The sequence below is a fragment of the Coloeus monedula genome (assembly GCF_965178545.1).
Source record: "Coloeus monedula genome assembly, chromosome: 1".
NCBI lineage: Eukaryota > Metazoa > Chordata > Aves > Passeriformes > Corvidae > Coloeus > Coloeus monedula.
Window position 1 is genome coordinate 141,377,345 of NC_138781.1, and position 17,201 is coordinate 141,394,545.

General features: G+C 41.2%; 1 protein-coding gene across 3 annotated transcripts in view; it reads right to left on the reverse strand.

Moving 5' to 3' along the window:
* Nucleotides 1–17,201, reverse strand: part of RSPO2 (R-spondin 2) — a gene marked incomplete at both ends in the record, with an annotated part of 112,066 nt that overhangs the window by 33,832 nt on the left and 61,033 nt on the right. The window contains 2 exons of one of the 3 annotated variants that reach the window (XM_082293460.1): nucleotides 11,903–12,094; nucleotides 12,801–12,944. In XM_082293460.1, coding sequence (XP_082149586.1) covers nucleotides 11,903–12,094; nucleotides 12,801–12,944 — 336 coding nt within the window. Of the gene's footprint in view, nucleotides 1–11,902; nucleotides 12,098–12,800; nucleotides 12,945–17,201 lie in introns of all 3 variants that reach the window. The other 2 variants (XM_082293459.1, XM_082293458.1) reach the window with 2 other exon arrangements.

The window sequence follows — 17,201 nt, forward strand, 5'->3', positions numbered from 1 at the left end:
TACTAAAAATGTCCGAAAAATCAAACTTTTCTTTAAGATATGAAAAGTCACAGCGACTCCAAAATACAGTCCTATAGCTGCATTTCTATAGTTCTGCTGGTCTTTCAGTGTTTTCTTAGACTGCCATAGTGCATTAACTTAAAATAGAGGTATATTGTGCTACGAATCTTGTAGATCCTATGCATGATTTTGAATTCAGACGTGTGCAGCATTCAGCCAAAAACAACTAAGTGAGCAGATCAAATAATAATAAATAAATTAAGACATCAGCACTTTGAACTAAGCTTTTATCCTGGTTAAGGCTAAACTTGGAAATGCATTAAACAGTTAGCATTATATTCAAAACATTACACATACTTTGCATATAATTTCAACAAGAATAAAATAGGCCAAATGAAGATATTTCAGCACTATAGCAACCACAGTAGAGATTTGATTTGGTCCTATTCCCTACAACCAGTCATTCCAGCTTTTCTCTAATCCACAGTAGAAGTCATCAGAAATTCTGCAAAGCTCAAACAGGAAACACAGTGTTCTTTCAGCATATACCCACAGCATGTTCTGCCATTCAGACAGAATCATTCAGACTGGTTCCCAGTCCAAACATCTGTTCTCAGTAGGATCAAGACCATTCAGACCAGATTGTTCAAAGGTTTGTCAAGTCAGCTCTTAGAAACTTCCAAGGATGGTGCCTACTCAGTCCAGGACCAATCCAGCCAAGTGCTTGACAGTCCTCATTGAGTTCAACAACAACAACAGTTCTTGCTGTTTCTGGACCAGACTTTGCCACTTAGGCTATCTGTTCTTGTGGCAACAGAGCATGACCAATAAGAGAAAGACAATATGGTGGTTATGTTTACTGAGCCCCACCTAGAGAATGCCCTAGCCTTGACTCAGAGGCAGAAGGTGTTTGTAGGTATTTGGCACTGAGACAGACTACAAGTGCTATGTATAAATAAAGGTCTCAAAAGAGTCCCAGCTTACAAACTTTTCAACATTAGGTACTACAATGTAGATGTATCAAAAAGCTCAAAAGAATGTGATCAACTGCCTGATCACAAATATCATTCACTGGTGTTATATTTATTTTGACTGTATTTTATTTCATACTTATGAGGAAAAGATTCATTGTCGCTGGAAGGAATCTCATGAAATTCAACAAAGTGCAAAGTCCTGCATCTGGGAATGAATTACTCGCTGAAAAAATAGGGGCTGGATATGGACTGGCTGGGGAACAGCTCTCCTGGGAAGGCCTGATGAAATTTGAGCAAAGTGTGAGCCAACTTTGTGCCATAGCAGCAATGATCACTTCCTTCAATCTGCTGACCTGTTAATACAGCCTGAGAGCAGATTAAGTAAAGTGATCATCTCCCTTTATTTGACATTCATCAGACCACATCTAGAATACCATATGCAGATTTGGGTCCCCCAGTTCAAGAAAAGAAAGATAATGGTAGAGTTTGGCACAGCATCACCGACACGGTCAGGAGCTGAAGCATTTACCCTGTGAAGAGAGACTGAATGAACTGGGTTTGTTGAGCCTGGAAAACAGAAGGCTTTGCTGAGCTAGAAGGACTTGGGGGTGCTGGTGGATGAGAGGCTGGACATGGGCCAGCAATGTGCACTTGCAGAAGTATTAGTTTGGCATAGAGTAATATTCAAGTATCAGATAGCTTGAAGAATTGCAGTCTGATGAACACTAAAATAGCAGAGAACTGCTTTGCTTGCTTATGTAACACTTAATATGAAAAATTAAGTCAACCTGCAGGTTCCTGGAGTGCACAAACAAAAGAGAAGCAATTACTGAGGTGAACATGACGAACATAAAAATAAGAGGTACAACTAAAATATTTATAGTAAATATATGGGAAAACATGAAGAGAGCAAGATTTATCAGTCTATCGTACATTTCAGACTGCTGATTGCCCCGCTGGCTGTAACATGATTGCTGTTTTTTAAAAATTCTCATGTTTTGTCTTTTTGGACTAGAGGAGAAAACTCCTAACTGGGAAGAGACCAGCACAGGTAGAAGGTAGCCTGAACAATCCCAGTCTCCTTTGTCTAAGTCTAACCTCTCAAAGTGGGATTCATGTTACAGTCAGGCCACAGGGTAACTTATATAACATTAACAGATACACAAATGTGATATTTCCACAGGGTAATAGCAGTTAAATCAATTACTACTGACACTAAGAAAATATATATAACAAATATGAAATCAGTGTTATTCTTATTTTGCTGGCTTCAGTAGGAAAGAAGTGAAATCATCTTTCACTTGTATTCCAGTTTGTATCTCTACAACTCTGCAAATACTGGGGAAGTGTTAAATAATTCATCAAAAAACAGAGTTGTACCACAGCCATATGGCCAGCTGGGTAGTATTTTAAAAATATGAAGCTGAAGTACTTGGTAAGAAAACAGAATTTAACTTTCCTTCTACTGCAAGTATGTAAAAATCTGTTTTGGAAGTTTCCCTGTAGTGTGGACCATAAATAGTAACTGTAAAATGTACAGAAGTAGAAAGCATATGACAAAAGCACTTTATTTGACCCTGTTCTACCAAAAATATCCTTACTTCCTGTGCTCAATTTAATTCATCACAATCTACAATCATCTTAGCTACATAATCCAACACTTATTCTCCACATTTGTGTGAGTTTATGTACTGAGAACATTAGGATGAAAGGATTTATTAACAGCCTCTCAACTGACATTTACAGGGATTATGGGTCTTCAGGCTCCCAGAAGTGCTAACCTTACAATTTTTTTCACTTATTTCTTCAGTTTAAAAGTTCAGTTACAAAATTCCTAACATTAGGAAAACACCATATTTTTAAAGACACCGAATCTCTTCCTTAGCAGCCAGGACCTGTAACCCGTGTCTGTGCCTCCCACTATGTCACAATGATCAAATAAGCAGTAGAACATTCTGAGTGTCTAACGGGGCAACCTGCTAACTAAAATATGATAAAGGAACAGGGTCTTAGACCAGCCCTGTATATAATATAAATTAAAACATACTACAAAGCAGGAGTTGTATACAGGGCAGCCTCTGTGGCTTCCTCACCTGCAGAGATAACCAGGTCTGGGAAAGACTTACTCTAGGCACTTAAAACATCACTAATACTCTCCCAGGAGTTTCTTAGGAGAGAAAAAGAAGTTTATACTCTGGGAGGTGTTTTATATGTTGGCACAGAAGCAGTATTAAACACTGGTATTCAGTGTGGAGAGTTCAAACCTGAAATTGTGTATATATTTATTTTTTTATCTGAAAACAGATGCAGCAGGAAATTCCACACCATGGGAGGAGAGGACTGTAATCTTTAGGATTTACTGGAGCCCATGAAAGAGTACTACAAGTACTACACTGAATTTGTATTTGCAGTAACAACTTTCCTGATATGTAGTGACAAAAAAGCCAAAGATTTGATCAGAGATCTTAATATAGAGACAATATGGACACCAGGCAATAGATACCCTCACTCTTAGGAAAGCCACTGGGCCTTTGAAAAGATAAATTTGAGATGTAAATCTTTAAGCAGTGACCTGAATTGGTGGACAAGAAAATTTGAAACAACCTAAGAGAATATGCCACAAAAAGGTATGAATGTTTGATAGCTCCAAATTAACACAGTTATATGAACATGCTACAGCATTCTTGAATATTATGGTCCACTTAAACACACTTCTCAAACTATTCACAACAATTTGAATAATTTGTATCCCAACTAAATTATCAAGACTAAACCCACATTTCTACTTGCTAGCAGTTTTTATGGAAGCTGGACACTGCATCCATAAAATACCTCTCTCTATACACACTGGGTACATAAATGACTAAATCTGTACCACATGATGTTGAATTCAAAAAATTCTGCAATCTTCTCAAATTTTCCACTACAAGCTCAGCTGCATGCATTTGAAGGCAAATGAAAGGAAAGAAAGAAAACACTGATTGGAGATTTAGTAGAACTTGACATGGGCCCTTTTTATTTCCTTTCATTTTAGCAGTAAAACATTTCCTTAGCTGATCTGATTACTACCTCCATTTGGGGGCTTCAGAGTCTGTTAGAAGTAACTGGAACACTCAGCAGGCTGCAAGCACTAGCAATGTAGCTACCCTGCTGTAGAGGCAGATGACTAACCTTCAAAGATACCATGACACTCATAACATGGCAGCCCAAATCAGCCTTCATTTTTACCTTTTCATCTTCTTTCCTATAGGATGTTAATTTTGTAGGTTCCATTCTTCAATGCCTTTGAGAAGTTTATTTAGGTTGCAGATTAAGTGTGCTGTACAATGCACCCCTGTACCACTGTGACTATGCCCTGTGTGTGCATCCATCCATGTGTGTATGAATACAGGGAGTGGGACAGGGAAGCAAAGTACATCATAGACTGTCAACCTGGATAACAGAGAATCAACTTCATATACCATTACAGACTGTCTCACAGTCCTAGAGACAAAAATGAAGCTTACACAGATTTAATCCATAAAATAAAACTCTATGTATAACGTACATATCCACTGGTAGGCAGAATATTCAATCCAAAACAGACACCTTCAACAATCCCAGAATACAAAGCAACTCATTTAAGTACCTTTTCTAAGACTGTTTGAGGTTTATCTTATTCATCATGTTATGGCTTTCCTCAGGATTCTTCGACCCTTTATTTCTTTTTTCATTTGTCTGATTTCACAGTTGACCCGGTGTATTAGTTTGAAAACAAACCAGTGGGAGGCACCAAGTCAGAATAACAATTTAATAGGGAAATCAAAAAAATAAAGGCAGAAAACACCGGGTTAAATTGACAGAGTCAGGATACATCCTGACACACTGTTAGTCAGGGTGGTGGTAGCAGTCCGATAAGATGGTGGCTGCAGTCCTCCTGAAGTGATGGATGTGGTTTTGTTGAAGCAGTGATCCTGTAGAAAGGGGCTGCTCTTCCTCAGAAGGTCCAGTGGTGGCTATGTAGCCCCTGTCCTCTGGGAATCCAGTGGAAAGGGTGTCTGTGGTATTCAGAATCTCAGATTATATCCAGGATGGAATTCTTGGTTCCTCCTTCTGGGTGGAGCATCTCACAGTGGGATGATGAGTCATGAGGCCAGGTGTTGATGGGCTCATTAACAGAAGATGGTTTGGAGGGAGTTATCTCTGAGTCATACAGCAGGACAATGATGGGCCATTAACAGAAAGATAGTCTGGGGGGAGGAGGCAAGGAAACACTGCCCCACCTGGTTTCAACAGCTCATGAGGATGGCAATAGAATACACTGCAACCCAGGACGTTATCCACCCCTTATTCTATTACCATCTACGTCATCCCAAATCAATACCTTCCTTAAACTCTATACACACATATACACACACACACACACACATATATATACACTATGAAACCCGACACACAGTTCTCACTTAAGATTAGGTCTCCTTGTGGTACACAATGGGTTTCCCCATCTTTCTGCATTACCCACCAAGTGCAACCAGGTCCTTGAGCAAAGACAATCCCACGGATGGGTTTGCCTTTGCCTGAGGTGGGATTAATCCAAACAGCCTTTCCTAAAATACCTCTCATGTGTACCACAGCGACTCTATGTCCATCCACTGTGTGCAAGGGTTCCGATTCGGTGGGACCAGCTCGATTGATGGACCCTTGGGTATTGACCATCCAGGTGGCCTTTACTAAGTTCACTTCCCAATTTTTGAAGGTCCCCCCACCAAGTGCCTTCAGGGTGGTTTTAAGTAGTCCATTGCAGCGTTCAACTTTCCCAGCAGCTGGTGCATGATAAGGGATATGATATATCCATTCAATACCGTGTTCTCTGGCCCAGGTGTTTATGAGGCTGTTCTTAAAATGAGTCCCGTTGTCTGACTCAATCCTCTCAGGGGTGCTGTGTCTCCACAGGACTTGCTTTTTCAAGCCCAAAATGGTGTTCCGGGCAGTAGCATGAGGCACAGAGTAGGTCTGTAGCCATCCAGTGGTTGCTTCCACCATGGTCAACACGTAGCGCTTGCCTTGGCGGGTTTGGGGAAGGGTGATGTAGACAACTTGCCAGGCTTCCCCATACCTGTACTTTGACCATCGTCCACCGTACTACAGAGGCTTCACCCGCTTGGCCTGTTTGATTGCAGCACAGGTCTCACAACTGTGGATGACCTGTGAGATGCTGTCCATGGAAAGGTCCACCCCTCGGTCACGGGCCCATCGGTATGTTGCATCTCTCCCCTGATGACCAGAGGCATCATGGGCCCAACGAGCTAGGAATAATTCTCCCTTGTGCTGCCAGTCCAGATCCACCTGAGATACTTTCACCTTGGCAGCTCAGTCCACCTGCTCATTGTTGTGATGCTCTTCATCAGCCCGACTCTTGGGTACGTGCGCATCCACGTGTCAAAACTTCATGGTCAGCTTCTTTACTCGGGCGGCGATGTCCTGCCAAATCTCAGCAGCCCAGATGGGTTTCCCTCTGCGTTGCCAGCTGGCCTTTCTCCAGCGATCCAGCCATCCCACAGAGCATTAGCTACCATCCACGAGTCGGTGTAAAGATAGAGCCTCGGCCACTTCTCTCGTTCAGCAATATCCAAAGCCAGCTGGACGGCTTTAAGCTCTGCAACCTGACTCGATCCACCTTGTCCCTCAGTAGCTTGTGCAACTCGTCATGTGGGGCTCCATACAGCGGCTTTCCATTTCTGGTTAGCACCTACAATTTGGCAGGAGCCATCAATGAAGAGGGCATAACGTCTTTCAGTCTCCGGTAGCTCATTATATGGTGGGGCTTCCTCAGCACAGGTCACTTGCTTTTCCTCTTCTTCAGAAGATAATCCAAAAGTCTCACCTTCAGGCCAGTTCATTATAATTTCCAGAATCCCAGGTTATTTGGGTTTCCAATACAGGCACGCTGTGTGATGAGAGCAATCCATTTGCTCCATGTGGTGTCGGTGGTATGATGTGTGGAAGGAATCTTTCCCCTGAACATCCAACCCAGCACCGGTAGTCAGGGTGCCAGAAGCAACTGAGCTTGAGTGCCAATTACTTCTGAGGCGGCTTGAACTCCTTCACAGGTGGCCAAGATTTCCTTCTCTGTGGGAGTGTAGTTGGCTTCAGACCCTCTGTAGCTTCGGCTCCAGAATCCCAGTGGTCAACCCCGAGTCTCACCAGGCACCTTCTGCCAGAGGCTCCAGGACAGACCATTGTTCCCGGCTGCAGAGTAGAGCACGTTCTTCACCTCTGGTCCTCTCCTGACTGGGCCAAGGGCTACGGCGTGAGCAATTTCCTGTTTGATCTGGGCGAAGGCTTGCTGCTGTTCAGGGCCCCAGTGGAAATCGTTCTTCTTTTGGGTAACCAGGTAGAGAGGGCTCACAATCTGGCTGTACTCGGGAATGTGCATCCTCCAAAAGCCTATGGCACCTAGGAAAGCTTGCATTTCCTTCTTGATGGTTGGTGGAGACATTGCTGTGATCTTATTGACGACCTCGGTGGGAATCTGACGCCGTCCATCTTGCCACTTTACTCCCAGGAATTGGATCTCTTGGGCAGGTCCCTTGACTTTGCTCTTCTTGATGGCGAAACCAGCTTCCAGGAGAATCTGGATGATTCTCTCTCCCTTCTCAAACACCTCCGTTGCCGTGTTCCCCCACACAATGATGTCATCGATGTACTGCAGATGTTCTGGAGCTTCACCCTTTTCCAGTGCAGTCTGGATCAGCCCATGGCAAATGGTGGGACAGTGCTTCCACCCCTGGGGCAGTCAGTCCCAGGTGTACTGTACACACCTCCAGGTGAAGGCAAACTGAGGCCTGCACTCTGCTGCCAAAGGAATGGAGAAGAAGGCATTGGCAATATCGATGGTGGCATACCACTTCGCTGCCTTGGACTCCAGCTCGTACTGAAGCTCCAACATGTCTGGCACAGCAGCACTCAGTGGTGGCGTGACCTCATTCAGGCCACAGTAATCCACCATCAGTCTCCATTCTTCACTGGACTTACGCACTGGCCATATAGGGCTGTTGAAAGGTGAACGGGCCTTGCTGACCAGCCCCTGGCTCTCCAGTTTATGAATCATCTCATGGATGGGAACCACAGAGTCTCTGTTGGTGAGGTATTGCCGATGGTGCACTGTTGCTGTGGCAATTGGTACTTGTTCTTCTTCAACTCTCAGCAGTACCACAGCAGAGGGGTCATCTGAGAAGCCAGGTAAGGTACTCAGTTGTTTGATAACTTCTGTCTCTACAGCAGCTATCCCAAAAGCCCAACCATGTCCTTTTGGGTCTTTGAAATATCCATTTCTGAGATAGTCTATGCCGAGAATGCACAGGGCCTCTGGGCCAGTCACAATGGGGTGCTTGTGCCACTCGTTCCCAGTTAAAGTACTTCAGCTTCCAGTATAGTCAGCTGCTGGGATCCTCCTGTCACCCCAGAAATAGAAATGGGTCCTGCTCCCACATACCTTGATGGCATCAGAGTACATTGAGCACCTGTGTCAACCAAAGCCATGTATTTTTGTGGGTCAGATGTGCCAGGCCATCGGATCCACACAGTCCAAAAGACCTGATTGTCCCTTTCTTCTACCGGACTAGAGGAAGGGCCCCTCTATTCCTGGTCATGGTACATGTTGCTTCCCTCCAGTGAATATGCTCCTGAGGTCCCTTCAAGAGGATCTGTCACATTGTCATTCCTATACCGTCTGGAGTTCTGCGTACGAGAGACCGGAGCAGTGTTGACTCTAGATGAGCTTCTTGTGGTTGTTGTCCCTCTTTTTAGTTCACGTACCCAGGCTGCTAAGGAGAAGGTGGGTTTTCTATCCCACTTACTCATGTCTTCTCCATGTTCCTGAAGAAAAAAACAGAGGTTACCTCGTGGAGTGTATCCTCTCTCCCTGGTTGGGGGACACCTGCTCCTAATGGCAGAGATTTTTGTTGATTCCGGCGAGATGTGGTAAATTTCTTCCTTAAGTTCCTTTTTCAGTTTCTGATGGCCCTCTTCAATCAAGCTCCGGACTTGCTCAGCCAGCCTTGTTTCCATGGACGAGACATGGCTGCGAAATGGGGCTGTGACAGCATCCTTGTAAAACCTCAGTTTGTTGACCAAGACGCCCACCCTGTCCTCGCCTTCCCTCCATTGCAGCATTGCCAGGTAACGGGAGTATATCTCTGGTCCAATGTGTGCGAATCTCAACCACATCTGTGATGGGCACTGGACACCATCTGGGCTCTTAGGAAATCTCTCGTCTTCTGAGAAAATGATCTCCAGCACAGCCAATTCCCTCAGGCACCGGATACCTTGTTCCATTGTGCTCCATTTTCCTTGGTGCACCTGGAGGTCTTCTTTACAAAGGTACCTGTCCCTTACACTTGTAAGCAGTCGCCGCCAGAGGCTGAGAGTTTCTTGGGTTCTCCCGATCCCCTGGTCAATGACCACATCCCGGGACAGAGATCCCAGCTGCCTGGCCTCACTTCCGTCCAGAATGGTGTCATTGGCTGCAGAGTCCCAGATGCGGAGCAGCCAGGTCAGGATAGACTCGTTCGTCTGGCGGGTGAATTCCCTCCGCAGGTCTCGCAGCTCACCCAGGGATAGCGACCGCGTGATGATCTCTGGCTCTGCCTCTCCTGCTGTGTGTGAAGGTCCTGCTGCATCCTCGTCAGTCACAATGCGGGCTGATTTGCTTTTTGATTTCTTCTTCTGAACGGGGGCAGCTGCAATCAGTTTGGGCTGTTCTGGTTCAGTGATGGTTTGTGTGGGGACGCTGACAATGCTTTTGGTTTCTTTCTCCTCTGTGTCAGTCTGTGTAGACATAGACACTGTTATTTTGCATTTGGTTTCTTTCTCCTCTGTGTCAGTCTGCGTAGACATGGATGCTGTTGCTTTGCATTTGGCTTCTTTCTTCTTTGTGATAGTCTGTATAGACATGGCGTTTGTTGCTCTGCTCTATTTTTCCCTCTCATCCTGAGAATGCTGTGCCATAGCTTAGATTCTAAGCATGGCATACACGGTGCAGGTCATAGAGAAAAAACAAAAAGAACTGACAAGAAGATTATGCCATCCTTAACATCCAGAGGGAACTCAATAGTTCAAAAACTTCTGTGTCAGGCCTGAAAGGCTGGAAAAAAAACATTCTCTAATCCTCCCCCCAGGGGCCAGGTGTGATTGTTGAGGCCCCAGATGTAGCAGCCTAGAGTAGGACAAGCAGACAAAGCTGAGTATATATTTTGAATTATGTTCATTGTCTCGGAGGTTATCATGCAGTAGGCATAATAGACTAATAAAGCAAATTTTATACCATACCTTGGTCTACACAGGAGCATTACAACTGGCACGTAGTTCCCCATGCGTGGAAAAATATAGAGAGCTAGGTACAAGACCCATGTAATCATGTTGAGCATCATAGTGGCTTCTACAATACAAAATTGTAATTCCGACTTTTCTCAGCACCCCACTACACATTGGGCGCCAAAATATGTACTAGTTTGAAAACAAACCAGTGGGAGGCACCAAGTCAGAATAACAATTTAATAGGGAAATCAAAAAAATAAAGGCAGAAAACACCGGGTTAAATTGACAGAGTCAGGATACATCCTGACACACTGTTAGTCAGGGTGGTGGTAGCAGTCCGATAAGATGGTGGCTGCAGTCCTCCTGAAGTGGTGGATGTGGTTCTGTTGAAGCAGTGATCCTGTAGAAAGAGCCTGCTGTTCCTCAGAAGCTCCAGTGGTGGCTGTGTAGCTCCTGTCCTCTGGGAATCCAGTGGAAAGGGTGTCTGTGGTGTTCGGAATCTCAGATTATATCCAAGTGGAATGCTTGGTTCCTCCTTCGGGGTGGAGCATCCACAATGGGATGATGAGTCATGAGGCAAGGTGTTGATGGGCTCATTAACAGAAGATGGTTTGGAGGGAGCTATCTCTGAGTCATGCGGCAGGGCATTGATGGGCCACTAACAGAAAGATAGTCCAGAGGGAAGAGGCAAGGAAACACTGCCCCACCTGGTTTCAACAGCTCATGAGGATGGTAACAGAATACACTGCAAGCCAGGACACCCAGCTAGCAGTAGGAGGTTGGACTAGAGATCTCTTGAAGTTCATTCTTTATTTAACCCTGTGATTCCAAAAGGAATGGCATCTTTGTTACCTACATATCACCCACCTCTCCTACAAATTTTGAAACCTGTTTAAGTGGTCAGGATACACAACTGAGAGGTTAAACTTTTAAACTTAAAAGATAAAAGAACTCTCTACCAGTGATGTGTCTTCAGTTTGGAGTCTAAAAAAACCAGGCCCAAATTTGAAATTCAATTTCCTTTTTCACATCAGCATCACTACTATGTCTTGCAACACCATGGTAAAGAAATTTGAATATTTCTTTTATTTACTTAGGGCTGTTGCCATAGGCTGGTCTCATGCTGAAAATCTCGATATCTATTACTGTTCTGCTTGTATCACATCTACCATAGTTTGGCCTTGATTTACAATATTTAAAATAAATAATATGTTCCAGCTGATAGTTCCAGCTAACAATGCCATGTGTAACTAACTTCTTTTCCTTTAAATACTCATCACACCAACACTGTGTGTGCCACCTGCAGAGAGGTTTAGAATCATAATCTTTCCTGCCATGTGCAGAACAAGTAGTTCTTCCACCATCAGCATCATTTCCATGCTGAAGCTCAAACTGCAACCTGTTATGGTTCTTCCATGAGGCACCTCTTTGAAAAACTCTCAGTACCACACCAGGAGAAACAGTTTCACAGTCTACTGAAGGACTGATTACTCCCATGCTGAGTATTTCTCTGGCGTCTCGCTATACAAACTAGGACTGATGTAGTATTGCTGCTTTTCAGTCTTGGCTGACAGGACAGAGACAGAATTTGGCCTTCAGCTCATAAAGATTTTTCTGGCATGGCCTACACTTACCTCCTGGACAATGCCTCATGGCCATTTTACACCGTCTGGATTCTGCAATGGTTGGACATGGTATTGTGTCCTTTGCTGGCTTCTTCACAATTTGTCTTGTTCTCGTTTCCAGGCCCCACTTAAATCCACATGTTTTGTTATTTCTGCTGCAAGTTCCCCACTCGCTCCATTGACCCACTTCACAGCCTTCTGATAAAGCAAAAGAAAACACAAGTGAGCAATTCTTCTGGTGTGTTTGTTTTTTTCTTTTTTTTATTAGAATACACTGTACTCTGCTAGAAAGCAACACTTGACATTTTGACTATTAGCAGGTAAAAGCTTGAAACAAAATTAAAATCTCCTACAGAACCTGAAAGAATCTTTTTAGCCAGCATCAACCAGACCAAGAAAAATTCAGAATATCAAACTGTATGTTTGATATGACAGTCTCAAATATTCAAAAACCCTCCTAAATTAATGAGATTGACTTTTTTTTTCTCTATCTAATATATAGATCCTATTTGGTTGTCACCTTGGTTTGAAAAGCTCAAAAGTTCACATTTCCAAGTCCTCTCCATCATGAAATGAAGCAATACTCTCGAAAAAAAGAGTTTGTTCTGACACAATTCCTGAAATCTTACAAATTCTGAATTATAAGTCTTCATACACGATGATTTTACAGTTAAGAGGACAGAACTTTCTGATGCACAACAGAGTTGCATTCCCAATGAAGAGGTATTTTAATGTTTGGAAAAATTTAGTAGTATTATCAGTAAAGAAATCAAGATATAATTCATTACTGAATATTTCCTGGTAAGAAATACTAAGCATCATCTTAAAGTAGTGCCATATTTGAATATGGCTACCCAGCAAAAGAGCCACTTCAGCAGCACTGCTGTGCTAGAAAACTCACCCACACATTCCATAAGCTCTTCCAAGGCTGCAAATCCAGCGGGACATCCTCGAAAGCAGCGGCCTCTGTGCGAGTAAAAGCCAGTTTTGCATTTGGTACAAAAGTCTCTGCTAAAGCAGGAGTCGCAGTTTTCTATTCTGCATCCTAAATCAAAAGGATCATAAGGAACAATGAGACAGCAAAGTTAGGGTAAGACTAAAAATGAAGGGACTTATAAAGCAATAAAATAGCAAAGCCAGGAGTGCTATAATGGTGTCATCCTGAAATCCATCTGCTCAATAGAAGAATGAGAAGTAACTGTGTTTACCACATTTTCCCCTATGTCCTTTTAATCCTACTTTTTAAAATCAAACTGTAGATAAAACCCCTAGTTTAGTTATATTTCAGATAATGACATCTTCTTGGAGGAAAAATGTTCAGTGTAAACTATTTGCATGTGTAAGTAATTTCAATGAACCTGAGATGCAACAAATTATTTTGGGAAATATGCATGTGTTATATGTACTGTCTTCAGTTTATAATTTGTCTCTGAAAGCAGGATACATTTTTTTTCTCGGAGTTGACCCTTGACCTGAGTGGATGCTTTCATGTAGTATATCCGATGACCGAGTCTATACATACGAATGTTCAAAAAGCCTCAATTTTTCTGAATTTAACTCCTCTCTATTATTAAGACACTTAATCCACAAAAAATAACCATTCTTAAATTACTAGGAGACATAAAGCTATAACCAATACCCCAAAAAAAAAGAAAAAAAACACAACCCCAACCAAACCAAACCAAAAAACTATTGCCTTTATGAAATGCTGTATTTCTCTGAAAATTTAAGAGGAATATGACCTGCAAGAGATGACAGACTCAGGTGTAGGCTGTTCAGAAATATCTTATTCCATATTAAAACATGTCAACTTGGAAATTAACTAGTTATCAATGATGATATGTATACCATACATACCTACAAAAAAAATGCCAGGGAAAAATAATATACCAAAGATTAAAAAGTATAAGCCATTGTATTTGGAACAGTAATGATCAATTAATTTTACAGTTAATTGTAAAACTAATTTATTAATTTACTGTAATTTACAATTAATTTTAAAAACTTCTAATCCTTCAGCTAATATAATTAAATAAACAACATGAACCGTATCCTCTCTTCAGCTATCTGAAGCCAAGCAAGAAGCATTTTTTATTCATGTCATGCAACAATATACTAATAATTTTGGTAATTTCTGTCACTCATTTATTCTTCATTCTTTTATAAAGAAAAAAAACACAAACTACAAGGGCACTCTTCTGAAATAGCAGTTAGTAAATATCCCCAATCAACATTTCAAATTTAGCCAATCTTTATGAAACAGATATTAATATTTAAAACAGGGCATCCCACAATACTCAAACAGTGTGTGTTTGAGTGCGTAAAATTATTCTTTGTTAGCCATTAGGGAAATATGAGGTTTTTTAGACTGGATTTCTTGTGACATTGGAAAACAAATTAGGCAAATTGAATGAAAAGAAAAATGTATATTTCAAGTGGTGGTAACCTTTGCTTGGTTAAAAGGAATGTGAGCACCAGCTTGAAGTCTTCCCCTGACAAAGACAACCTCTGCTGGCTCTTTTTAGACACAAACACACATAACCTGAGTGCTACCAACTCCTGTGTCCAGCATCTTTCAAAGGGGCTTTTAAAACTTGAGTTCATATAAGTAGCACAAGTTGGGCTTCTTGTCCACACTTTAGTTTATAGGAAATTCCTAAGAATAATCATTTCTTTTTCACAAGGGTTGAACCAATCCGTAAAGAACAGGATCCTGGTTGATGTCTACACAGTCACCCTGAAAATCACTTCCCCAGATTATCGCATTGCAAGGGAAAATCAACTAGGTGAGCTGCTCTGGAGATGTACAATACTTAATTGCTAATCTGGTTTGTTACAATCCATGTGTACTGCAAGTATTTTGTTAAATGCAACGCTTGAGTCAAATATCCTGTGTGTTTAAATATTCAGAAAACACATTTGCCTCTTGCTCACCCACCTGAGACATCTGAAAAGACATCCAGGTTTTTATAAATTGCATAGTGCCAGCAATAAGATGCAGAACAGAACAATAAAACAAAAAACAGCATCTTGTGACCCTCCCTCACATCCAAGTGACACAACATTTTTTAAACAACAGTTTTACCATTACTTTCAAAAAACATGCTGGGAGTAACATGCTAAAAGCTTTTTTTATGTGTGGAAGAGGGACTAAAGGAAAAGCTTTCAATAGAAATTACTCTTTGATATGATACAGACATGCTTGGCAGGTGGAAGATGGCCTCACTTTACACTGGGGATTCCCTCTATAAAACTATCACTATTTAACGTAAGGACATATGTGAATACCCCATATTTAAACATTAAATGAATAAATCCTCCAGTTTTGGTCATACTTTCAAAATTCCCATCTTGTTTATATTTTCTGCTTTACCTTCAATGCCAGTTTCCTTTTGTGTCACAGCCAAGTCCTTGTGATAACAATATTTTAGAAGCTTTAGTAGGAGAAGGTTGGGTGGAGTGAAGGTGGGATGAAGGTTGGAGATTTCCAGCAAGGCAGTTTATTTTCATTTTTTTCCTATGAAAATAAACTACTCCAAACATGAAAGGCCTATTATTTAATCTGTATCAGATGCAATTTAGGGGAAAATACTGAAAGAGTATTAGGAATACCATAAGAATTCTGAAATTACAATATTAGTTCATCAGACTGATATTCAGCATAATGCTTAGGGTTACTGGGTGCTAATCATAATGATAATTTAACCGTAGCTGAAGGTAAACTAAGAGTGGCAACAACTCCTTTCTGACATCCGCCACACATTCAGTTCAAATCATGAAGTGCTGCTGTACCTCAGCCTTGTACGGACTTTTTATAAAATTTAAAGAACTTAAAAAGCTAAAGAAGAGCAATAATCCAGAAGTTTAAAAAGCTAACTATGTAGAAGTCTACTTGCAATCACAGATTGTCACAATAGTGGTTAAGAAATACAGAAAATTGTCTAGAGTATATTATTTTTGGTGCCTAGTTTCCTCTTATTCAAAACTGAAAACCTTTAGGCTTTTTAAAATAAAAGTGCCATTAAGTAAATTATTTTAACTGCAACTGAGGTTATTACACTAGAATGAAAGAATTATTTAGGTTTTTTTTGCTTTTAAAGTTAAATATACCAACATGAAGAGATAAAGAAATCATGCACATTTTTAGTTGGATGCCTAAAAGAAGTCGATACTCCACTAAACATATTAAGATAGCTTTGTTTGAAAATAAATATAACCATTGAATTTTGTATTTCTTTTTTTAAATCAACATAATTATCTACGTAAACTTCATTAAATATAGAAATTAATGGAAGCATATTGCAGATTAATAAAATTCTTTGTATTCTATTATTAAAATAATAAATTGGATCATGAATAATCTACTATGAAATATACAGAACTGTTTGACATAATATGCAATAACTAAGAAAACCTGCGATTTGAAAATTTTTTTACACTTTACAATAAATAGCCTAATAAAACCCAAGGAAATACTGTTTGATGACCTGAACTGTTTTCCTCTGACTGCTACAGTTTTCAACGCTTTTAACTTTCTGATCTCAGCATCTTAGGACTACCTCTGGAGAAGGAAAGCAAAATCTTTCCTACTACTAAAAATCCCTATCTTAATCCTTTTAAATTCCCTTCAAATTAACTAGCTAGCTGAAATAATTATAGTAAACTGGAACAAGACAAAACTTATTTTTTCATCTGAACCAGACTCTTGTCAAAATCAATTTTTTTACTTCAATTTCTCTCATTTTCTGTATAATATCAGTAGCTAGATGATGCAGTTTGCATATTCTTTTTATTCCACTTAAAAGATTGCCTAGAAATTCACAACACCAAAAAAAAAAAAAAAATCCTAAAGGAAACAAGACCAAAAAATCAAGGTAAACATATCTAAGATTTTAGACCCAAGAAACTCTTCAGAGGAAAGAAATAGATAATGCGTGACTAACAGTATGCTTCAGAAATGTTTTTTTTTTTTTCCCCCCCCTTTAAAAATAAACAGAAAATGGTGCCCACTAGAGGTTTCCAAATAGGCAAGAGCAACACCCTGGGAGATTTTAGAAGCAGGAAGGAGGAGAGGCCTGGAAGTGGAAGCTGGCGGGGAGAGAGAAAGACAGAATTGGTGTGGAGAAGGAGAAGAGGTGAAAAATTCAATCCTCCAGAAGAAACCCCCAGAGCAATCGCACGCCTTTGACAGGCCTACCACACCTGCAAGACAACGAAGGCAGGGCTGAAAACTGAATCACCAGAACCTGAGGGTGAAGTGAGGGGTGCTCCACTGCTGCTGTTCCCATCTAGCAGAGCTACA